The sequence below is a fragment of the Manihot esculenta genome, chromosome 16 (genome assembly GCF_001659605.2).
Source record: "Manihot esculenta cultivar AM560-2 chromosome 16, M.esculenta_v8, whole genome shotgun sequence".
Taxonomy (NCBI): domain Eukaryota; kingdom Viridiplantae; phylum Streptophyta; class Magnoliopsida; order Malpighiales; family Euphorbiaceae; genus Manihot; species Manihot esculenta.
The window spans coordinates 18891833-18916204 of NC_035176.2; the positions used below are offsets into that span (position 1 = coordinate 18891833).

General features: G+C 35.4%; 1 protein-coding gene across 1 annotated transcript; it reads right to left on the bottom strand.

Moving 5' to 3' along the window:
• Positions 1-1027: 1027 nt before the first annotated feature.
• On the bottom strand, positions 1028-23753 carry LOC110607712 (potassium transporter 11). The gene is made up of 8 exons (XM_021746857.2): positions 22854-23753; positions 22160-22385; positions 20914-21159; positions 19933-19983; positions 19528-19788; positions 19216-19383; positions 3073-3327; positions 1028-2142 (listed from the first exon to the last, which is right to left on the bottom strand). Exons 1-8 carry the CDS (start codon positions 22986-22988, stop codon positions 1097-1099), a joined length of 2388 nt encoding a protein of 795 aa, XP_021602549.1. The 5' UTR covers positions 22989-23753; the 3' UTR covers positions 1028-1096.
• Between the last annotated feature and the right edge of the window lie 619 nt (positions 23754-24372).

The window sequence follows — 24372 nt, forward strand, 5'->3', positions numbered from 1 at the left end:
ATTAAAGATCATCCATATAAAAAGCATTCTAACTATTTATTTTATATAAAAAATAACCATCTTAAACACTAGAATTCACTTGATAATATATATTCTAAAATTAATATCTCCAAATTCAACTATTGAAAAATTACTAAACTAATACTACACCTTTTCAATATACAAATCTTTCACATATCAAAAAGATTAACAATGAAAAATTATTAACACTCATCTTTTTAATTCAGAAAAATTTCTGCCCTCACATACTTCCTCTTCCTCTTCTCATTCTCCTTATTTTTCTTCTTCTTCTCCATTCTTTTCTTTTTCTTTTCCCTCTCTTCTCAATTCTTGTTCTTTTCTTATAATTACAAAATTACAATTTAATCCTCCATACTTTTCTAGATTTTTATGTAGTTCTTTAACACCTTATAACTTATATTTTACATCCATAACTGCAATGACTTCATTTCTAAGACCAATATAAATTTTTGGAAAATTCATTCTTTTTAACTCCCCCGAAATTTTCATTGTTTACTTTTACCTTTTCAAACTCTCTTTTTTTACCCACTCCAAAACTTCTAAAACTGTATTTTAAAATTCAACTTCAACTTAAACGCTACCTCATACGCACACATCCACAAATAATTTTGCAGAAATTAGGGTGCTACATGGATAGTTAAGATTGAAATCTAACGGTGGAAAAAAATTCCATCCTACTCAACCAAATAAATCAATTGAATGCTTCCTAACTTCCATTTTTCATAACTATCAATTCAAACAGTGTCTGGAGAACTCCTTAGCCGACTTATTTTTGTCTGTTATTATCATTTTAAATATTCTTTCGTTTGATATTCCTAGTCGTTGAGGATGTTACATAACTATACTCCCATAATTCAGATGCTCCTATGTACCAATTAGAAAATAACTATCAGCAACGAAATAATTGTTCTTTATGCCCTTATTTTCTCTTCTTTCGTTTCTGTCCTTTCTTTTTCTTCTTATTCTTCAACAACTGAAAAATCTCAATTCAATGATTTATTGAACAAAAAAAAAAAAAAAAATTGTTTTACTCGCTTGTATAATGTATCAACCAATGACAAGAAACAAGACAGATTTATACATAGAATATCTGTCCCACATTCAAGAGACTCTCATGAGGAACATTAAAAATCACACTGTTCTCCCTACATATCTTCCTAAGAAATGCATAAATATAATCAACAGCTATCTTCTTGTAGAACCTTGATTCCCTCCTTGCTCTTACCACTGTATTCCCTAGTATGTGCACCACCCCAGCATCCCTGCAATTATTCAAAAATTCCAACTCATCAATCTCCATTTGGCTGCTTGTTTGTCCTGATGACCTAATGGTGAAATTTGGATTTACAGGTGACTTAATGGGCACGATTGAATCGACTGATGAAATTATGGAATCTACTGCAGAAGAAGTTGTATTTCCATTATTATCATTCAAAAGGGCGTCCCTTGATTGCTCGGTTCGCTGACCATATATACTATACTCATCTGAGTCTGAACACCCTTCCATCATGGACTCGAGCCGGACAAACAAGAAGAGGTTATCAAAGAGTTTTTTCTCAAATTCCTCATCTTTCTTATGCAAGTCTTTATAGCCATACCTTGCAACGCAACGGAACATGTGGAAATTCTTTGGTCCAATACGCTTGACCAGGAATCTCTCTTCTTCTGGAACTGTGTAGACAGGAAGATACTTCACGCATACGAATACAACGACAGAATGAATAGCAGGTAGATTTGTGATGAAGTGAGAAAAGATGTGGGGAACCCCGCTCGCTAACTCTGTGTACACAAGTCCGATTCCAGGAACTCTTACCAGTCCTAGGCTGGGGCCAAGCCCAACAATCCATGCCATTGAAACCTTACTATGCATCTCAAATTCATACCTTTTCAACGTACCATAATGCCACACATACATAATGACAAGAAAGGCTGCGGCAATCACGAGGGGAACCCACCCACCTTGATCAACTTTGAAGAGCACAGCAGAAAAATACATGCATTCCACAACTAGTGATAAGCCCGTGAAAAGCAGGACAAGAATCCAATGGCAGCGCCACACTAGTATCATGATTAGAGCCATAAGTAATGTGGTTACCAACATGACAATCACCACTGCTGTCCCTGTTAATGCACAAAATTTTGTTCAGTTCAGGACAACGTATCAAAGACAAACTTGAACTGTGTCTGGAAAAGAAAATGAGACAGGAAACAGGAGATTCAAATCCCTGAACCAGGTCCAATCCCCTCCATAAAACAGAAATGTGAAAATAAAAAATAAAATAAAAATATAAAAAAAACAGAAGATGAAGATGCAGAAAAATACATGTGCATCCATGACAAAGACAAGATTTATTTAAATAATCAAGATATCAGATAACCTCATACAGTTATCACCTTTAAACTAATCCTATATACAAATAATGTTTTATAGATCTACCAATTACTAATTTCCAAAGAAATAACCTTCAGAAATTTTATATATAGCTCCAGCTGAGTATGTGCATGTTCATTCTCATCAAATGCGATGATGTAGTTGGTGGGATGTGTTGTCAGCGTGCATCAATGGTTCAACGTTATGTCAGACCTAAGTATTTAGAACTGACTCCAGCAAAAAGCAATAATACAAGTGAAGATAAATTATATTAATATTTTTTTACAAAAAACAATAGTAAAGAAAAGGCATAATGCAAGCATCCACTTAGCGATAAATATCAATAGAAAAGATACATGAGTAATCTCTGGTTTCTATGCCCTGAACCATAATTCGTGATAAGTTGACAGGTCTTTCACTTACTGTTTGATCTTATTTAATATTTTAAAACACAAGCTCACAAAGTAACCAATTTATTTTCTCTTGGCCAACTGAAAAGAAAAGAATCTTTCAAAATTACAGCTTTATGTGATATATACAAAAGAAAATGCTTTAACATAACGTAATATGTATGCCTTCGTACCAAGACTGCTAGTTTGTTGTGATCTTCCAGACTTGGATAAAATACCACAAGAAGAAAGATGGGGAAAATTTTATATCATTCAATAAAAGATACTTACCATAGGCATTTCCAATTTGGCTTTGGTTATTGAACCCAGCGGTCACACAAATGCAAAGAACCATAAGAATCCAATTTATATCAGGAACATATATCTGACCAAGGAACTTCTTTGATGTATGAACCACCTTGACTCTTGGGAAACAACCATGTGCAAGAGCTTGCTTGATTATTGAAAAAGTTGCAGATATTGTGGCCTGACTTGCAACTATAGCAGCTGCAGTTGCAACAATAAACACTGGCCAATAAATGCTGTCTGCATAAAGAAAATAGAATGTATAAATTAGCATTTAAAGTAAACACTTATATCAGTGAAAGAAAATTATTGTTCGAATTCCCAAGTTGAGTGATTGCTTGACATATCAGTGAAAGAAAATTATTGTTCGAATTCCCAAGTTGAGTGATTGCTTGACATGGCATAGGAACCTCTCAAACCAAAAAATTTCAGAACATTAATCTTGGCTGCTCCAATTATCAGTTAAATATTTCATCACAAAACAAAGTGAGCATGTGTTGCTTCACACTTCAAAGTCTAGTGAGAATTCACATGTAGGTATAAGAGATATAATGTTGTTTTCAAGACCTCTTGTGGTTTTACCTGTAAGTTTGAACTTTTAGGTTGAGTGATTTTTTGACAACTTATAACGGAAACTAAGTGGAATGAAACCCATATTTTTCATTCAATCTCACACAAAGAAGTTGGAGAAATTATAATATAGCATAAAAATTTTCACTTGCTAAATTTAAACTAGCTGTTGGTAGACCCGTCTCAGATTTGAGGGGTAATTTTTTTTTACTAACCATCCCTAAATTTTTACCTTGTTTCATTTCCGTCCCTAAATTTCATTTGCTACAAAAATTTACCTCAACTTAATTTTGTCTCACAAAACATCCCTCTTACTATAATCTAGCAAGAGCAGGTAAATCACTTGCGGTACGGGGCACATCTATGCTGTGAAATTTAAAATAAAAAGATAATGTTTATCATTGTGCACATCCCTCTCTCATCCATCCAGCCAGAGCTGTCGTAACTTTCTATATAGTTCTTGTGAGCATTTTTACCTTTGAACATACCTAGTGTATCAACTACTACTTCCCTAATGCACCTCATCATCACCCTCCATGTGTATCAAGTATCAACGTCATTGTTATAGATAAAAAGCCAACTATATAAATATTCTCTTCCTAAATTAGATAGCATAGTTATGAGAATACCTTCCTATTTAGGATTGATAGACATAGAATCACTTGCATATAAATGTTGGACGTATCTTCATATGAATAGACACAAAAAATATTCTCCACATGGTATTAGAGCTTCAATGGAAAATTTATCATTTGATTTCAAAGTCATTTTAGGGTTTTCTACATTGAAGAATTGGGCCTCCAACTTAGGGATGACATTTTTGTCTCACCATCGGCCCTAGGAGGAAGCTGGGCCATCAACTGGTTGTTTCCACCTAGCTCCGTCACAGAAGGACTCGCAAGTGTGCCACACGCGCTGCTCCTGATTTCTACCACAGTCCCACTTGCCGAAGCATGGAGGCACGTTTGACAGCTTTTTGGTTCCCACTCTTTATCACCAACATCATCTTGGAGGGGAGGATCTTTCAGTCATTGGTTCTGTAATTCCATGCCTTTGAGTAGGACTTTGTTCTTTGGTACGTTTTTGTACCCTTTGGACTTCTGTTTCTGCAATACCTAGAGATTCTGCTGCACTCTCTCTTATTTCAGAATCAGTACAAGTGTTTTTTGGTTTTAGATATCTAATTGTGCTAGTGGGTGCTGTTTTTTGACTCTGGGAAGATATTTTAGTATTTCAATGTGACTATCTTGCCTTTTGTGAATCAATATATTAAAAATAGCAAATAACAAAACTATGATTGCTGACGCAATTCCAATAATGACAAAAATCAAATAACATAAACTTAATGGCTTTAATTATCTAGAATGTAGCAAGACTGTTTGCGTGTATTTGTGAAGCATTTGTATGGACGATTGTCTAAGAATCTTCCTACTGATGAGACGAGGCAAACCTAGATGACAGAAGATGCTCGATTGTGCCTGCAGATTTGAAACTCCATTCATTTTGAGGTAATTAGCTTGATTAATTATTGTGAATTTGTCAAGAAATTAATGGACTATCTAGAAATTTCATATTCTGGAAAAAGTAATAGTTCTTGTATTTATGAGGTATGTAAAGCATTTTATGGAGCAGAGAAACAAGACAGATCATTCACAGCCTATTTTATGGATTTCAAAAGGATCTATGAAGAACTTAATATTTTGATGCCATTTAATCCGAATGTAATTTTTCAGTAGGCTCAATGAGTGCAAATAGTTGCGATGAGTTTTCTTACAGGCCTTCCTCAATAGTTTGAGACTGTTAAATCTTATATTCTTTTTGATTTTGACATCTCATCTCTACATGACACCTTTGCTAGAATACTCCATATAGAAGCTCCTCAACCTTTTTAGTATGGTGACATTGGTCTTGTTAGTCGTAATGATAGTGGAACTGGAAGATAATGAAGGATGAAACCGAGAAGGGTCTATTTGAAGTAGGGTTAACCAAACACACTAAGCTCCTCTTCATATCGCTTTGAATCCAGTGCTTTATCAGCAAACCAAATATTATGGAAAGAATTTTTTATTTTATTCTAATTGAATTGATATTTACAAAGTTTGAATATTTATACACAAAGAATCAATCTAAATTAGAAATATTTACAATAAAAATAAAATCTCTATAATCAAGCCTAATTAGGATCCCAAAAATCTGAATCCTCCTCCTAATTATGAACTTTCTACGTTGGTCTAACACTCCCCATCAAATTGGTGCACAGATATACACATGCAATTTTGGTTTAACCAAGGTGTGATAGGTCTTGTTGTTGAGCAGTTGTTCATCGAAAGTTACGTGATCTAATCTCAATACATCATTTATTAACTTCTTTTTAATGAAGTGTCAATCAATCTCTACGTATTTCGTTCGGTCATGTTGAACCGAATTGTGAGCTATACTAATGGCATCTTTGTTGTCACAGTATAAGAGGAGTTTATCTCTCTCCAACAGTTTCAATTCCTCCAACAATCTCTGCATCCATAAGAGTTCAAAAATACCTTACGCTATTGTTCTATATTCCACCTCAGTATTTGATCGAGTAACAATACTTTGCTTTTTGCTTCTCCAAGTGATAAGGTTTTTCCCTACAGGTGTACAGTAACCACTAGTCGACCTCCTATCATCAAGAGATCCAGCCCAATCTGCTAATGCGTGTATGCGGAGATGCCCGTGTTTAGAGAACAAAAGACCTTTTTCAGAAGTAGACTTCAAGTATTGCAAAATGCGAAAAACAGCTTGCATGTGAGACTCACGAGGATCATGCATAAATTAACTGACTAAGCTGACTATATATGTTATGTCTAGTCGAATATGCGAAAGATAAATCAGTCTGCCTACCAACTTCTGATATCTGCCAATATCCACTAATTGACCAATTCTTGCTTGTAGCTTGTGCTTGCTCTCAATGAGAGTTTCTGCTAGTTTGTGGCTCAACATACCAATTTCTTCCAAAAAATCTAGAATGTATTTTTTCTGAGAAATAAAGATTCCCTTATTTGATATGGTAATCTCGATCCCAGGAAATATTGAAGTTTTTCTAGATCTTTAATTTCAAACTTTTGAGCTAAAAGCTTTTATAGCCGAGACATCTCTTCAGTGACATCCCCTGTTATTACTATGTCATCAACGTAGACTATGAGAAAAGTAATTTTACCCTTGTGATGTCTGATAAATAGAGTATGGTCAGTATTGCTCTGTTGATAGCCAAAGGAAATCATAGCTCTGCTGAATCGATCAAACTAAGCTTTGGACGGCTACTTCAACCTGCATACCTTTCCTTGTATTTTTTTCATTAGCAAATCCAGGAGAGATTTCCTATATACTTCCTCCTCCAAGTCTCCGTGGAGGAATGCATTTTTCATATCAAATTATTGTAGGTTCGAGTCAAAATTGACAGCGCAACATTACAATACTCGATTGAGTTCATTTTGGCAACAGGGACAAATGTCTCTTAGTAATCCACTCCATAGGTTTGAGTATTTCCCTTAGCAACTAGTCTAGCCTTGAATCCTTCAATTGATCCAACTGCTTTGATATCTGCGGATGAGTATGCACAATTTACTCAATACCAGGCATCTCTGAAATCCTCTAATTCTCTTATCACTACAATTGCTGAGTCAGGTAACTCTACTGCATGCCTTATATCTTCATCCTCAAAATAGGTTATTGATTCTAGTACTACCAATCATATGTCAGATAATTCTACCCTTTTGTCCAATCTTAAGTCTCATACATTATTTTCTTATGTTACTCTTATTAATGGCTCTAAATCTTCCGTCATGGACATGTCAACTTAACATCTCTTTTTGCATCCTCTGTGTTACGCCTTCCTAAGTTCTCCTTTAATTTGCTTTCCGTCAGTAAACTCACTCGTGCACTAAATTATTGTCTCATTCTTTCCTGATCATTGTGTAGTTCAGGATCTTTTGACGAAACAGATTATTGGTAGAGAGCGTGAGTTAGAGGGTCTTTATATCTTGGATCAAAAACTATCTAGATCTCTTGCATGTTTCACGAGTTTAACTCCTTTTGATATTTATTGTCGGTTGGGGCATCCTTCTCTCTCTGCTTTGAAGAAGTTATATCCACAATTTCCCTCTTTATCTATTTTAGATTGTGAGTCATGTCAATTTGCCAAATATCATCGTTTACCTACAGTGTTTCGAGTCAATAAACGGGCTTCGTCCCCTTTTGAATTAGTACATTCGGATGTTTGGGGTTCTTGTCCTATTGTGTCTAAATCTGACTTTAAGTACTTTGTTACTTTTGTTGATAATTTCTCTCGCACTACTTGATTATTTTTAATAAAGATTCGTTCAGAATTATTCTCTATGTTTTGTGCTTTATATGTTGAAATCTAAACCCAATTCAATATTTCTATTTGAATATTGCAAAGTGATGATGCTAAAGAATATCTTTTTGGGGATTATTCATCAATCTTCCTGTATGACAAATAAGATTGAAATTCTCCATAAAGATATTTTTTAGCAATATCACTTTTACAATATTCGAATAGAAATATTGAATTAAGTTTAGATTTCAGCATAGAAAGCACAAAAAATAGATAATAATTCTGCACGACTCTTCATTAAAAATAACCAAGTAGTGTGAGAGAAATCATCAACAAAAATAACAAAGTACATAAAGCCAGACTTAGACACAATAGGACAAAGACTCCAAACATCTGAATGTACTAACTCAAAGAGAGATGAAGCCTATTTGTTGACTCGAGACACTGTAGATAAACGATGATATTTGACAAATTGACACGACTCACAATCTAAAACAGATAAAAATTAAAACTGTGGACATAACTTTTTTAAAGCAGAGAGAGAAGGATGCCCCAACCGACAATGAACACATCAAAAAGAGTTAAACTCGTGGAACATGCAAGAGATCCAGGATTTTTCTGATTGAGAATGTAAAGGCCCTCTGACTCACGTCTCCCAATAATCTGCTTCGTCGAAAGTTCCTAAAACCATAATGATCAAGAAAAAATGAGATACAACAATTTATCCATTTAATTTGTGTTCCATGATTTTAGGCATCACAAGAATTACATCAGCTACCGTGTTTTTAATTTCAGCCATGGAAACAGCCCACCCAAATCAAAGGCAACAGAAGGCACAGGAAAAAAAAGAAGGGACGTAAACAGTACCAAAACGCAATCCAACCCAAAAACACCTCCACGAAACACCAAAACGGCAAACTGACCACAGAGCTGAAGAGAGGACCATGAGGCGACACTGGTGATGGTGGCTGGAGCACAGGTGGACAAGCTATGCGCCTCCACGTGTCGGTGAGTGGGACAGTGTCAGAAGCTAGTTGCGGTGCGTGAGGGTCACTCGCTGGTCGGACAGTTGTAGGCTCTTCAAGGCAGCATCGAAACTCTCTAGCGTCCTTCCTGGCTGGGCGGCGAGAGACAAACGTCACCCTATAGGGGTGACCTAAAAGAACAAGACAAACAGAGCCCTGATACCATGTAGAGAAATAGAAATTACAACATATATATACATAAAAAACATATCTAGAAAGAAAAGGGAATCATTTTATCAAGTCTATAATCATACAATTCCTAAGATCAAGGAACTAATAAATCTATCCATATTTACTTCTGTTGAATCCCACATCGGTTTGGGATAGGGGTAACAAGCCCCTTATAAAGAAGATCTTAGGCACTCCTCCCCTTGAGCTAACTTTTAGGATGAGTTAGGCCTGACTCAAATTTAACATAGTATCACACCCTCCCATCCGATGTTGGGTCTCCCACAAATATGTCACGCTACAGTATAATTCTGCGTGTGAGGAGAGTGTATTGAATCCCACATCGGATTGGAATGGCGGTAACGTGCCCCTTATAAGGGTTTTAGGCACTTCTCCCCCTTAAGCTAGCTTTTGGGGTGAGTTAGGCCTAACCCAAATTTAACAACTTCCTATATCAACATATCTACTTCCTATAACAGTATCCATTGTCTTATTTTATAGGTTCTGTATCTAATAATTGCTTGTATTAGACTTCTATTCTAAATAGAAGTACTATGATTGTATGAACCTCTACTATACCATAGATTTATTCAATTAAGCAAGCAGAAAAATTACAAACACAATTGAGATTTAAGACTCTATCATTAATGAGTCTGAAATATTAAGAGCTCCCTCTAATGAGCTCCTTCCCTTCTATCGTCCCGTAACGCGATCCGTGATCTGGGATCGTAACAACTTGGTATCAAAGTAAGGTGCCATGGGAAATCAATCCAGTTTACAGCAGGAATTGGATTCCTATATCCAATTATCTGAGGAATTGTATCTCTTTTCCTTTCTCCTGTCTACTTAGTTTTTTTGGCAAATAAGCTATATAAATTGTCCTCTTTTTCATAGTGTCCACAAGTTCTATCGACTTTCAAGTTAATGATCTTATATTTAGGTATCTAAACGAACCTAGAGTCTATTAGACTAGCTTCATACCCACACTCATCAATCCATCAAGATGTAGGAAACTTGCCTATTCTTTACAATATTACAAATGATAGTATGAAGGTAGTAACTTCTTTATCCCCATATCCATCCATATTTAGGGACCTTCCGTTGGGATTTAATTCCAAATTTCAAAATTAGTTTGATATTTAGTTATTATTTTTTATTTTCTAGAATTTTCATTATTTAAATAAGTTATAGGTTTTGTTGAGATATTGGATATATTGTTGAGATCTTTTAGTTTTTGATTCTTAGTCGTAAAGTCTATTTAAAGGCATCTGAATTCCATTTTTATGCATTCAGTTTTCTACTACTTATAATCTTATTATATTTCCTAATATCATGAATCAAATTTTCAATATGGTATCAGAGCTTCTGATCCTTGTGAAACTGTGAGATTGAGTAACAAAAAAACAACATAAAAGTTCATGGCTGCCATTAATTCAACAACCCTCTTACCTCCATTGTTTAATGGTGAAGTTACCAAGTATGGGCCGTCAAGATGAAGACTCATCTAAGATGTTTTGGCTTGTGGTAATGGGTTGAAGATGAAAGAGAATTACATCCCTTAGGAAATAATCCAACACTCAATCAGATAAAGGCTCGTAAAAGTGAAGCAACAAAAGCTCCAAGACTTTTATTTATAATCCACTCTGTTGTCTCATAAGTAATTTTCACAATAATTATGACTTGTAAAACTACTAAGAAGCTTAAAATGTGCTGAAGAATTATATCAAGGCAATGAAAGAACAAGGAGGATGCAAGTCCTACATCTCAAAAGAGATTTTGAGACTTTGAGCATGAATGAAAATGAGACCATACAAGTATATTTTGACCGACTAATGATGGTGGTGAATAAAATTTGGTTGTTAGGAGAATCATAGATAAAATGTTTATAAGTTTGCTTGAAAGATTTGAGGCAAAAATTTCATCTCTTGAAGATTCAAGAGATACCATTGAAATAACTTTATTTGAATTGATTAATGCTTTGCAGACACAAGAGCAGAGAAGAGCTATGAGAAAAGGGGGGATTGAACAGATAGTTGAAGAAACTTATCTAGTCAAAGATGCAAAGGAAGAAGGAAAAACTTCTCATAAAGAAAAAGACCGTTGGCACAAAGGAAAGCCACAATGTTTCAAGTGCAAAAGATTTGGCCATTCACAAAAAAAATTCAAATTTAAAAATGACAAAAATATAAATTTAATTGAAGTGGCTAGAGAAGAAACTTTATTTTGAATTAGTTGGTGAGAAGTGCACTAAGAAGTTTTGTTTTTGAGAGAAGTGCTCAATAATTGAAAGATGATGAGAATTGCATCATCCAGTGGGGAGAAGTGTTTCACAAATTGATATTTGGAGAAATGTGCTTCACAAATTGATATTTGGAGAGAAGTGCTCTACAAAATTTAAATTTTATGGAAATTTTTAATTAAGGGAAAATGTTGAGATTTAATTTAAAATTTTAAAATTAGATTTGATATTCAGTTATTATTTTTTATTTTTTTTCCTAGAATTTTAATTATTTAAATAAATTATAGGATTTGTTAGAATATTAGATATATTGTTGAGATTTTTTAATTTTTGAATCTTGGTTGTAAAGTCTATTTAAATGCATCTGAATTCCATTTTTATGCATTTAGTTCTCTACTACTAATCTTATTACCCTTCTTAATATCATGAATCAAATTTTCAACACCTTCCTTATACTTTAACACACACAAGTGGATGCATATGTGAGTCTAGGTGGGCATGTCCCTATATCCATAATTATAAAAAAAAAAAAAGAGTCCATGTCATTAGCATTGATTGAGTTTTACATAGGCCAACAACCTAATGCAATCTGAAACTTTGATAAAAGGAAGAAAAAGAGAGCAGAAGATTTGAGAGAAAATACTTGATTATTCCCCTCAAGCCAATTGGGGTATATATACTACTTACAAGAGTACACACTAAGTAAGAAAATAAATTAATTCCCTAATTATAGGTTAATCATATCCCAATCATATCTCACAATCATATCTCTAATTACCACTACAAATCTAGGCTATTTACAGAAATAATCTCAACACTCCCCCTCAAGCTAGAGGGTACATATCATATGCTCCAAACTTGTTACAAACATACTCAATTCGTGGTCCTCAAAGTGACTTTGTGAAAACATCAGCTAGCTGATCATTTGAGTTGACAAAGCTAGTAGAAATGCATCCGGACTCAATCTTTTGTCTAATAAAATGGCAATCCACCTCTATATGCTTCGTCCTCTCATGAAAAACTGGATTTGATGCAATATGGAGGGCAGCTTGATTATCACATATCAACTTCATTTGGCCAGTATCACTATATTTCAATTCCTTAAGGAGTTGCTTCAACCAGATGAGTTCGCATGTTGCTAAAGCCATAGCTCGATATTCTGCTTCTGCACTTGATTTTGCAACCACACTCTGTTTTTACTTTTCCAGGATATGAGATTCCCTCCAATCATAATGCAATATCCTGAAGTAGATCGTCTATTTGAAGGGGAACCTGCCCAATCTGCATCAGAATAGCCAACAATTTGTGAGTGACCCTTGTCCTCATAGAGTAGACCCTGTCCTGGAGCTCCTTTGATATATCTAAGAATGCGAATGACTGCATTCCAGTGACTACTGTATGGAGTTTGAAGAAATTGACTAACCACACTTACAGCAAAGGAAATATCTGGTAGTGTGATAGTGAGATAATTGAGCTTGCCGACTAATCTTCTGTATCTAGCAGGATCTTTAAGTGGCTCCCCCTGTTCAGGAATAAGCTTAACATTTGGATCCATGGGAGTGTCCAGATGTCTACAGTCTAACATGCCTGTTTCTTCCAATATATCCAAAGCATATTTCCGTTGAAAAATTGCAATACCTGTTTTAGACTGTGCCACTTCAATTCCCAAGAAATATTTCAGTTTCCCCCGATCTTTAGTTTGGAAATGACTGAACAAATGTTGCTTAAGCTGAGAGATTCCATCATGATCATTTCCTGTAATGACAATATCATCAACATAGACCACCAAGTAGATGCATCTATCACCATTATAACGAAAAAATACGGAATGATCAAAATTACTTCGAGACATTCCAAACTGTTGAACTACAGTGCTAAATCGTCCAAACCATGCTCTTGGAGACTGTTTTAGCCCATACAAAGAGCGCCGAAGACGACATACTAAGCCTGACTCCCCCTGAGCAACAAACCCTGGTGGTTGCTCCATATAAACTTCTTCAACGAGCTCTCCATGAAGAAAGGCATTTTTAATGTCCAGTTGATGCAGGGTCCAGTGATTAATTGCAGCCAATGAGATAAGGAGGTGAACAGAAGCTATTTTGGCTACGGGAAAGAAAGTATCACTGTAATCAAGCCCAAAAATCTGTGTGTAACCTTTAGCTACAAGGTGAGCTTTAAGGCGATCAATTTTGCCATCAGGTCCCACCTTAACTGTGTAAACCCATCGACAACCAACAGTAGACTTACCCGATGGTAAAGATACCAGTTCCCAAGTTCCATTGTTATGCAGAGCAGTCATTTCCTCAACCATGGCATTACATCAACCAGGATGATCTAATGCTTCTCTAACTGTCTTGGGTATGGAGATAGCAGACACAGCAGAGACAAAAGTATAATAGGAAGGAGACAAACGATGATAACTCACAAAATTATAAATGGGATGAGGATTTCGAGAAGAGCGAATACCTTTTCGAAGAGCAAGAAGAGGAGTAGCTGCTGTAGTTGAAGGCATGACCGAAGTAGGTGATGACGAAATGGGAGGTGAGTCATTAGAAGTACCTGCATTAGGGAGAGAAATGTCATTGTTATTAGCAGATGGGTGAGACCGACGTGTATAGACCTGAAGAGGTGGCATAGGAGTGGGAGATGGACACACTTGCGACAAAGAAGAAATAAGAGCCGGAGGTACAGGCAAAGCGCTAGGGACAAAAGTTTTGTGTGTTGGACTAGAAGAAAAGTAAGGAGAGGTTTCAAAAAAGGTGACATCTGCAGACACAAAATATCTGTTAGTAGTAGGATCATAACATTTGTAACCTTTTTGAAGTCGTAAATAGCCAAGAAAGACACATTTAACTGATTTGGGTAACAAAGCATATATATCTGAAAACACGCAGAGACAACTGGATGGTATTCTGGTTAGGAAATAGGACAGAATGAGGACTTTGATGCTGCAAAACAGAGAAAGGCATTCGGTTAATCAAGTAACAGGCGGTGAGGACAGCTTCCCCCCAAAAACGCAACGGAACATTCTGATATAGGAGTAAAGTGCGGGCTGTTTCAATTAAATGCCGATTTTTTCGTTCGGCAACTCTATTTTGTTGTGGAGTATAAGAGCAAGAAGTTTGGTGAGCAATACCCTGAGTAGACAAGAAATGAGTAAATGAAGAAGACAAATATTCTCTTGCATTATCACTTCGCAGTATCTTAATGCGAACACCAAATTGATTATGGATTTCAGCATAAAACTTTTGAAAAATAGGGAACAAATCAGAACGACTCTTCATCAGAAAAAGCCAAGTGCAACGAGAATAGTCATCAATAAAGGTAACAAAATATTGAAATCCCAGAGTTGTACTAACCCGACTTGGACCCCAAATATCTGAATGAACAATGTCAAACATAAAACTAGTCCTATTATTGATTCGCTTGGGAAAAGAAGCTCGAGTTTGCTTCCCGAGTTGACAAGACTCACATTCTAAAGAAGGCAAGGAAGAGAGGCCAGGAACCAATTTTTGTAACTTGTTCAAACTTGGATGTCCCCAACGACTATGAATGAGTTCAGCGGAGGTGGAAGACACAAAAGCAATTGGAGAGTTAGAAGTGAAAAAATAGTACAATCCTTGTGACTCATATCCTGCTCCAATCATCTTTCCAGTACTCCGGTCCTGCACAACCACAGATTCAGTAGTAAAAATGACTGAACAGTGAAGATCTTTAGTCAATTTACTAGCAGAGATTAGGTTGTATGGACAGTCTGGGCTAAATAAAACATTAGTCAAGGGGATAGAAGGAAGGAGATATATGTTACCGATCCTTTTAACTTGAGTTTGTGAACCATTAGCTAATGTGACTTTAGATGGTATGGAAGGTGAAACAAGAGTAGAGAAAAGAGAGGGATTACTAGAGATATGATCAGAAGCACCAGAGTCGAGGATCCATGAACCAATGGGTAAAGACTTGGTTAGATAAGTAAAAGAATTACCAGAATGGGCAATATTTGATTGGGCCATGGAGACTGAATCTGAATCTGAATCTGTATTGAGGGTGTTTTGATTCTCAGACATGTCGAGAGAGATTCTGAAACAACAAGAGACCGAGTAGAGACCTGAATCTGCAAAAAAGGAGCCGAATCTGCCAAAAAGAACACCTGTGAACAGTAAATCTGACGACCGCACCTACTGGGCTTTGATTGCCGGCGCCGGGCAGAGCTGGGAGAAGAATCGCCGGCGTGAAACCGTTGCCGAAAAGTGGGGCACGCGTCTACACGTGGGTGAAAGACGTGTGAAGGCGAGCTGATCTAACTACCGGACCTACTGGGCTTTGGTCGCCGGTGCCGGGCGAAGCTGGGAGAAGAATCGCCGGCGTGAAACGATCCCCGGAAAATGGTGCACGCGCCGGCGCGTGGACGGAAACAACTCTGTGTGAGGTGGCGCTTGGAGGCACGTGAAGGCGTGTCTGGAGGCGGTGCTTCGCCGGAAAGTAGATTAGAGGCCGGCATAGAGAATGGGCTAGGTGGTGAGACTAACTGATTTCCAGAAAGTCACCAAAGCAAGATGTCAGATCTGCAACTCAAAGGTGAACCAAATTTCTTGGCTCTGATACCATGAAACTTTGATGAAAGGAAGAAAAAGAGAGAAGAAGATTTGAGAAAAAATACTTGATTATTCCCCTCAAGCCAATTGGGGTATATATACTACTTACAAGAGTACACACTAGGAAAGAAAATAAATTAATTCCCTAATTATAGCCTAATCATATCCCAATCATATCACACAATCATATCCCTAATTACTACTACAAATCTAGGCTATTTACAGAAATAATCTCAACACAATCCTTCACTTCCTGAGCTTGGAACTAGTTTTGCTTTTTGTTAGAATGTAAACATAATCTGTACATAATTAAAGGAGATTACATAATCATAGGCTAATTGATACTAATTAATTGATGGAGGATTCTTAGGAGTTGCCTTAATAGGGTCTTGTAATCTGTATATAAACACACTTGCTTTAATAGATTAAATAAAAACATACAGAAATTATCCAATTGTTCCTTGTCTTGTTACATGGTATCAAAGCTAATTTTGGATGTCTGTTTTCTTTGGGTTTCTCAGGTCGAGAAACTGGTTGTTGGGTCACTAAGTTAGGGTGTCTGTTTGGTCTCACCACCGACACAGGAAGAGGCACAACATCGTTTCGGATCGTTCCTCAGAAAACAGTGACCGGAGCTTCCGCGAGTAGTGCTCACGCAACGATCTAAGTTTTGGCCTTAGTTTCACGCGATGGCGCGTGGGAGCACGTGTGGCATCCGTTTGTCCTCTGATTTCTTCCCCAACGATCGCCCAGCCATTTTTGGCACGTCTCCAATGAAACTCCAGACATCTCTGATGTTGATTAGGAAGTGTTCTTTAGTGGCAGCCTATTGTTCACTGGGTTAAGTTTTGTTATCTTCCTTTAATTTGTTTGAAGGTATAAGAATATAAGGTTTTGGTTGAAATGGCTTCTGATAGTAAGACCCCATATTACTGAAATTATTCCAACATCTTCAATCATGGTTGAGACAGGTAAAACTTGTCTTATTTCCTCTTCGTATAAATGGGTCATTGATTCTAATGTCACAGATCACATGATAGGTAATTCTCATATTTTTGCCAGCTTTCGATTTCATAAAATACCTTCTCCTATTATTATAGCTGATGGATCAACTTATAATGTTAAGGATTCTAAGACTGTTAAATCTACACCTTCTATTACCCTATCATCTGTGCTAAGTTTACCTAATCTTGCCTTTAATTTAATCTCTATGAGTAAACTTATCAAAAATCTAAATTGTTGTGTTTTTTTTTATTATTATTGTCTCGTTCCGGATCTTGTGATGAAGCAGATTATTGGTAAAGGACATGTATTTGAGGGTCTCTACATTTTGGATGCATGGGTGACTCGGTCTGTTGCCTGCTCCAATGTCATATCTCCGTTTGAATCACATTATCGGTTGGGACATCCTTCTTTACCGATTTTATTCTTATTGTAACTATTCCTAATTTAGATTGATTTTTTGTATATAAATACTCAAAGATCAATTCAATTGAAATAAAATTAAAAATTCCTCCCAAAATTCTCCAGATATCAAAAATGTATTTTTATATAGTGACCTCCAAGAGGAGGTGTATATGGAGCAACCACCAGGATTTGTTGCTCAGGGGAGTACAAAAAAGTCTGCCGTTTGAAGAATCCTTGTATGGTTTGAAGCAGAGTCTCCGTGCATGGTTTGACAAGTTCAGTGAAGTTATTCAAGAATTTGGATTGAAAAAAAAGCAAGTGTGACCACTTAGTCTTCTATACAAATTTAGATATTGTTCTTCTTGTTGTGTATATTGATGATATTATCATTATAGAAAATGACAGTGCAGAGAACTCTCCTCTCAAAAACTACTTGCATGCAAGCTTCCATACCAAAGACTTTGGATCAGTTTTAGTATTTCTTAAGAGTCAAAGTCTTAAGGAGTAAAAAGTAAATTTTCTTGTCTCAAAGAAAATATATTCTTGATTTACTTAACTTACTTGCAGAAACTAGAAAAATGGAAGCTAAATCCCGTAGCACACCAATGATTCCTAATATATATCCCACAAAGGATGACTGAGGCCCTTACGATGATCCAAAGAGGTACAGGAGGTTGGTTGAAAAACTGAACTACCTTATGGTGATGACTCGGCCAGCTATTGCTTTTGCAATAAGCTTTGTACATTCATGTCTGCATCTACGATGAAACATTAGACTGCTCTAAAACAAATTTTATGTTATCTAAAAGGAATCCCTAGACTCAGTATACTCTATAGTGATCATGGACATACTGCACTTGAATTTTTCTGATGCTGATTGGGCAGAATCCAAAAGTGATAGAAGGTCGACTATAATCTACTGTGTTTATTGGAGAAAACCTAGTATGTTAGAAAAGTAAAAAGCAAAATGTGGTATCCAGATCAAATGTCGAGTCAGAATAAAGGACCATGTCTCAATCCACTTGTGAGATTTTATGGATAAATTATTGCTGAAAGAACTTGGTATAATGTTGCGTTATTCACAAAACTTTGGTGCGATAATCAGGCTGCTCTTCACATGGCTTTCAATCTAGTATACCACGAATAGACTAAGTATATTGAAGTTGATTACCATTTCATTTGTGAGAATATTCAAGAAAATTTAATTTCTACCAGTTATGTGAAGACAGGAGAGCAACTGGGTTCACCAAAACTTTAAATGGGTCTCGAATAGAATATCTTTCTAATAAGTTGGGAATGACAAACATCTATGCTCTAACTTGAGGGGGAGTGTTAGAGTGTGAACATAATCTGTACATAATTAAAGGAGATTACATAATCATAGACTAATTAATACTAATTGATTGATAGAAGATTCTTAAGAATTATCTTAATAAAGTCTTATAATCTATATATAAACACACTTATTTCAATAGAGAAAATACACAAAAATTGCCCAATTGTTCGTTGTCTAGTTACACTTGTTTAATAATGTAATATTATTAATAGTGTTATTACTTTTTTTTTATTTTAGATTTTACCTATGGGTATATAGAAACTAATTTTTTGCAATTATGATAAATTGCTCAAAATAAAAAATTTGCCAAGAATTGAAAATGCGGAAAAGGTTGCTTTTTTTTTTTATCATCTGGTCTTTCATGCTTTGTCCTGTGCTTGCAGGAATACCATTATCTCAACAACAATCAGGTTTCTTTTCATGAGATAAACTGCAATAACCTAGAACAGTTCAGATCAGACCTGGTATAGAACGATAAAATGCATCCATCACATGATCCGAGTTTTGCATAAGATAAGCTGCTTGTCCAGAATATGCTAAAAGAAGGCATGGAAATACAACTATTGTAAAAGCAAGCTGTATGGCTGAAACTGGAAAATGGGCTAAGTCTGCAAAAAGGGCCTCTGTACCTGTAATGATTGATAAAAAGTCATAAGAAGTTCAGAACACTGTCATACACTTAATAACCTTAACCAAATGTTGAAAACCAAGGGCAGAAAAGGATTTCTGTAACAAGAAATTAAATGTGAAAGAAACAAACAATGAACAATCACCTGTTATACTAAGTAAAATACCTCCAAGGGAGGTCCAACGATCTTTACCTCCCTTTCTTAAATACCGATAAATATATACAGGTGAAAAAGCTTTCAGAACACTGCTATCATACTTCCTGATGTTGAATATGCCAATGCCCCCAATTAAGAGAAACCAAAGTAGCACAACGGGAGCAAAGAGCCAGCCAACTCTATCAGTTCCATAGTGTTGCATGCTAAACAAACCTACTAATATTATAACAGCAACAACTACGACTACATCTACATCAAAAAAAAAAAAGCAGAGAACAATCAGAAGTTCATAATTTAAGTTGGTTATGAATAGAGGTCATTAAAAACAGAACAGGCAGCAATCAGAGGGAAGAGAAAGCAAAAATTTGTTCATTTTCAGGAGAAGAAAGGTACCATTACTAATATTGGGGTGGTCTACCCTAATCCCACCGGCAGCTGAGAGAACTGCGAAAAAATAGTATGGTTAAACATATTCATAGGAATTAAAAAGAAAAATAAAAACGCATTGTATTGTGTCGTGAAAAAGATATAAGCTTAATAATTCTTTAAAACTTTTCTACTTAACCCCAGATGTATATCACCTGCAAACGCCATATGCTGCACTTAAGAACCAAAAAGTCTTATGACTTGTTTGATTCTGCCATTCACTCTGAAAAATAAACTGTGTCCACTCAGTTAAACATTGTTACTCAACATGGCAATTGAAACTGAATTCAAGTAGGTTTTTAGCCAGTGTTCCTGAACTAATTGTCAAAGCTTCTAAAACTTTTTCATGAAACTCAATAAAATCATTTAATGTCTAGACATATGAAAATATCAATTACTTATTTAAAAAGTTGGGTTTATGACATAATTCTTTTACATGTTACATATGCAATCCATATCTTTAAAGTTGAGCATTTTATATTTCTGAAGCTTTTATTCTTAAAAATACTTGAGCGGTAAGCATGTTTCATACACCATCCCCCCCCCCCCCCCCCCCCAAAATGAAAAGGGTATTGAAATATCACAGAATAATTGGAATACGCGTAGGGTACTCCAAAAGCTTATCCATGTGACTTTTCAACAAAAGGAATTCTGTTTTGTTACTTCCAAGCAATTGAGATGAGATATATTGCAATTTAGAACATACTGTGCAATATCTGAAAATGAAATACCAATTGCGTCTTTCAATATATAACTATATTTCTAATTTTGACAAGCCTATGTCTTTCAATATATAACTATCATTCTAATTTTGACAAGACTATAAACCACCTTTGCATTTTAGTCTTGTGCTCAATTGACTAGTGTTGGCTATTCTTGCACTAGTTCACTTTGGAACACACAAATTAACACTCAGAAAATGGCTTTATGAGCTAAGCATGAAGGTACCAGATATAGCAGGAGTGAGAATCCCATCCCCGATCACCATACAAGTGCCAACAAGGACAAGAATAAGAAGTGCACTCTTTCTGGAATGGTGTGTCTCTAACCATCTCTTAGTTTTAGCAGCAAATGAATTCTCATGGAAAGTAGAACGACTATAAGTGGTTAGCTCCTCATCTGTCCGATGTTGATTTGGAATAGTTTTAACTTTTGCATGCCGGCAAAGCAAAGAATAAAGAGCTAATGTACCACCTGTTCATAAGAAGGGATAAGCTCAGTTGCTCTGGAACTGGGATACTCATTAACATCAACAGCAAGACAATAGGATACCTGCGATACTAGGAATATATTTGTAATATTGCGGTAAATAATAAAAGTAAAAGATGCACACAACAATTTCTAAACTAAAAAAGTGAAAATGAAACCATAGAATATTCCTTTCAGACCTAGCACATTATGCTCAATTTAGCCCAGAAATCAAGAAAATCAAGAAACTGAGCTTCTTAACTTCTGGGATGAATCAAGAAATTTAGCTCAAGAATAATGAAATTGAGCTTCTTAATCTTTACTCTAAATCAATAAATCAAGAAACTTTTAGCTAAAAGATTTTATTTTTAATTGGGCTAATTGAGCTTATATTGAAACTTCAAACAAAAGGTGAAAAATGGGCTAATTTGAACACCCTCAACAAGTATAGAGGTGAAAATTTGAGCATTTACCATTTTCATTTTTCAAATTTTTTTTTGTGCTAGTACCATAAAGCCACGATTATCCTACTTATTTCAATTTTATTATTAAAAATTCATTTTGTCCATAGGCACATAAAAGTTAACAGGTTTTGCTTTAAGCATAGGCTGTTATGCAATTGCAAAAAGGCCATCTTTGGTTCTATACTGTAGCTTTCTTTCTGTCTGCACAACTACATCAAGAAAACTTATTAAAACATTGAAAAACACAATTATAAGTGTAAATTTTCTTCACCCAAAAAATCAGTAATAATTAGATATCTAAATCTTAGGCCATAAAAGGACAAGTAATAAAATTATTTTGCTGCCAGTGTCAAAATCACAAAATACATAAGACAAAATAGAGCACTGTTTCTTCATATAATATTGTCTATTTATCTTTGTGATTGGCTGTAGATGAAAAAGAATATCCTAGCAAATGGTAAGCATGAGATCTCTTAATGAATTCATTGCTCATAAAAAATCAAAGCAAATGTAGAGAGACCAAATATCAAAGGTTGCATTACCTTGACCATTGTCATTAGCTCTGCACACAATGAAGACATACTTGAGGAGTGGGATAAGCGTAAGAGAGTATATAATCAACGAAAGAGCTCCAACTACATCCTCAGGATCTTGAATTCCTCGAGGAAATGTATTGTAGAACACGTATAATGGAGAAGTACCCAAGTCTCCATAAACCACGCCCAGACTCTGGAATGCAAACCGCAGAAGCAAAAGCAACGAGAATTTCTGAAGGAATAAAAATTGTATTAACAAAGAAAACTAGATCAGCATTCAGTAACAGCAACATGTTTACAATCCACTAATTTAATTAAATAATATACAGCACAATTTGACATAGCAAGTCTCAAAAATACAATATTTCAACTTAGAATCACTGTCAACCAAATGCAAGAACTCATGTACACAAATTCCACAAACTGATATTCAACCTTCTTGTTATGAATAAGATCAATCCATGTGTACTAGAAAGCTCAAAACCCTAGCCAACTCAAAATTCAAGCTGTGCAAGAAAATGGACTTCAAAGCAGCATAAACAAAAAAGATAATATAAAAATACATATGCTTATGAATCATCAAAGTACAGATATACACCACTAACAAAGAGCCAGCGGTGCTTAACTTGGATGACATATAACTCCAACTCTTGTTTTATTAAAAGAAATTCAAAAAAAAAAAAAAAAACTGTACTCAAACCTTTTCTCTGTACATATTTCTAAGCCTTCCAGCTTCCTCATCCATAGGCTGATCAAGCTTTTGATCCAAAACCCACATACTGCCTCTGTTGTTGTCACTGTCGTCATCAATCTCAGTTCTCGAAGTCATTTCCATAATCGATTCTGATTGATTACCCTAGCTCCTTAACCAAGAATTTTCGCTCTCTAGATTAAAAGGTACAAAATTCACAAATCTCCAACAAGACCCAGCTATCAAATCCTAAATTCAAAACACAAAAGTAATCGGAACCCAAGACTAAAATTCTAGTCTTCACTTGAAATCCATCCTCAAAACCAAGAAAGAATTGAAACCCACCACAAAAGTTTAGATGGATTATAGAAACTAAAAATAAAATCAAGACTCAGTACTTCCCTAATCTCTTGAAACCCAAAATTGAGCTGGAAACTTGAAAGCAAGAAGAAGTTGCAAAAAGGGAACAACACAAATAGCTTGAAATTAAAAACAGAGGTGAAAAATAAGCAAATCTGAAGTTTCATTGACACTTGAATCAAATGGCAAAAAGCTGCATACCAAAAGAACACAATAAGAGAACAAAAACGGAGACCCAAATGAGGATAGACCAGCTCAACAAATACCTACACAAAAACTCCAATGGAAGAAGAGACAAAGATTTTTATATTAATTTTTCTTTTGCGTTGGCACCTAAAATTCCCGAGTGGGGTCACTTCAACCTCAGCCACAGGGCTCTAAACCAGTTTATTTAACCCATAAGCAAAAGATAGATAAAAAGCAAAACCCAAGTCAAATTTTCGAAGCAGCAAAAGAGAGAAGCTGCCTGCAACAGAACCCACAAAGAGAAAGAGATAGAGATGGTGCCTGTGCAGCTTGTCAGGGTCCTCGTTGGCTGCTCGTTTTTAATATACCGAGAGAAACAGAGCTTTCAGTAATCAGTTAACGGACAAGAGAGAGAAGGATTACTCTGTTTTTGTTGTTTTTATCATTTGATGTCCCCACACACCTCAGAGACTACACATTTATTACAGTTTTTTTTTTCTCTCTCTTCTGCCCTTCCATAGAAATAATATTCAACTTTTCTTTTTCCTCGACACACTGGCTGCTCCAAATATTTTCATATTTTTTAAATATAAAATATTTTTTAAAATATTTTCTGCACAAAAATATAAAAATATAAAAAATAAAATAATATGATATTATATTTTCATATGTTTTAATCTTTTACATTTGATTTGCAAAAGAATTTCAATTAAAATGCCTTTTATATTTTCTAGCAACATTCAAAAAATTTGATAAATAAAAAATATTTTTTAATTAAAGAAATTAAGTCGATTATAAAAAACTTACTTTCTCCTTTAAAAGATAATCATTTCTTAAGCTTTAAAATTTTGTTAATACTTGATAATAGCCGAACTTCAAATGCCAAAATCTTAAAAAAATTCATACTAAAATACTTAGTCTAAATTTAAATAGTGTCCGAGGTGTGGCTCCACATCTTATGTAAGCATAGGATCAATTCAAG

Coding starts and splice junctions, on each gene's coding strand:
- LOC110607712 (XM_021746857.2), bottom strand. CDS start 22,988: ATGGAAATGACTTCGAGAACTGAGATTGATGACGACAGTGACAACAAC. Junction 21,160..22,159: donor AGCTAATGACAATGGTCAAG/GTAATGCAACCT, acceptor TCTTATGAACAG/GTGGTACATTAGCTCTTTAT. Junction 2,143..3,072: donor CCAAATTGGAAATGCCTATG/GTAAGTATCTTT, acceptor GTGCATTAACAG/GGACAGCAGTGGTGATTGTC.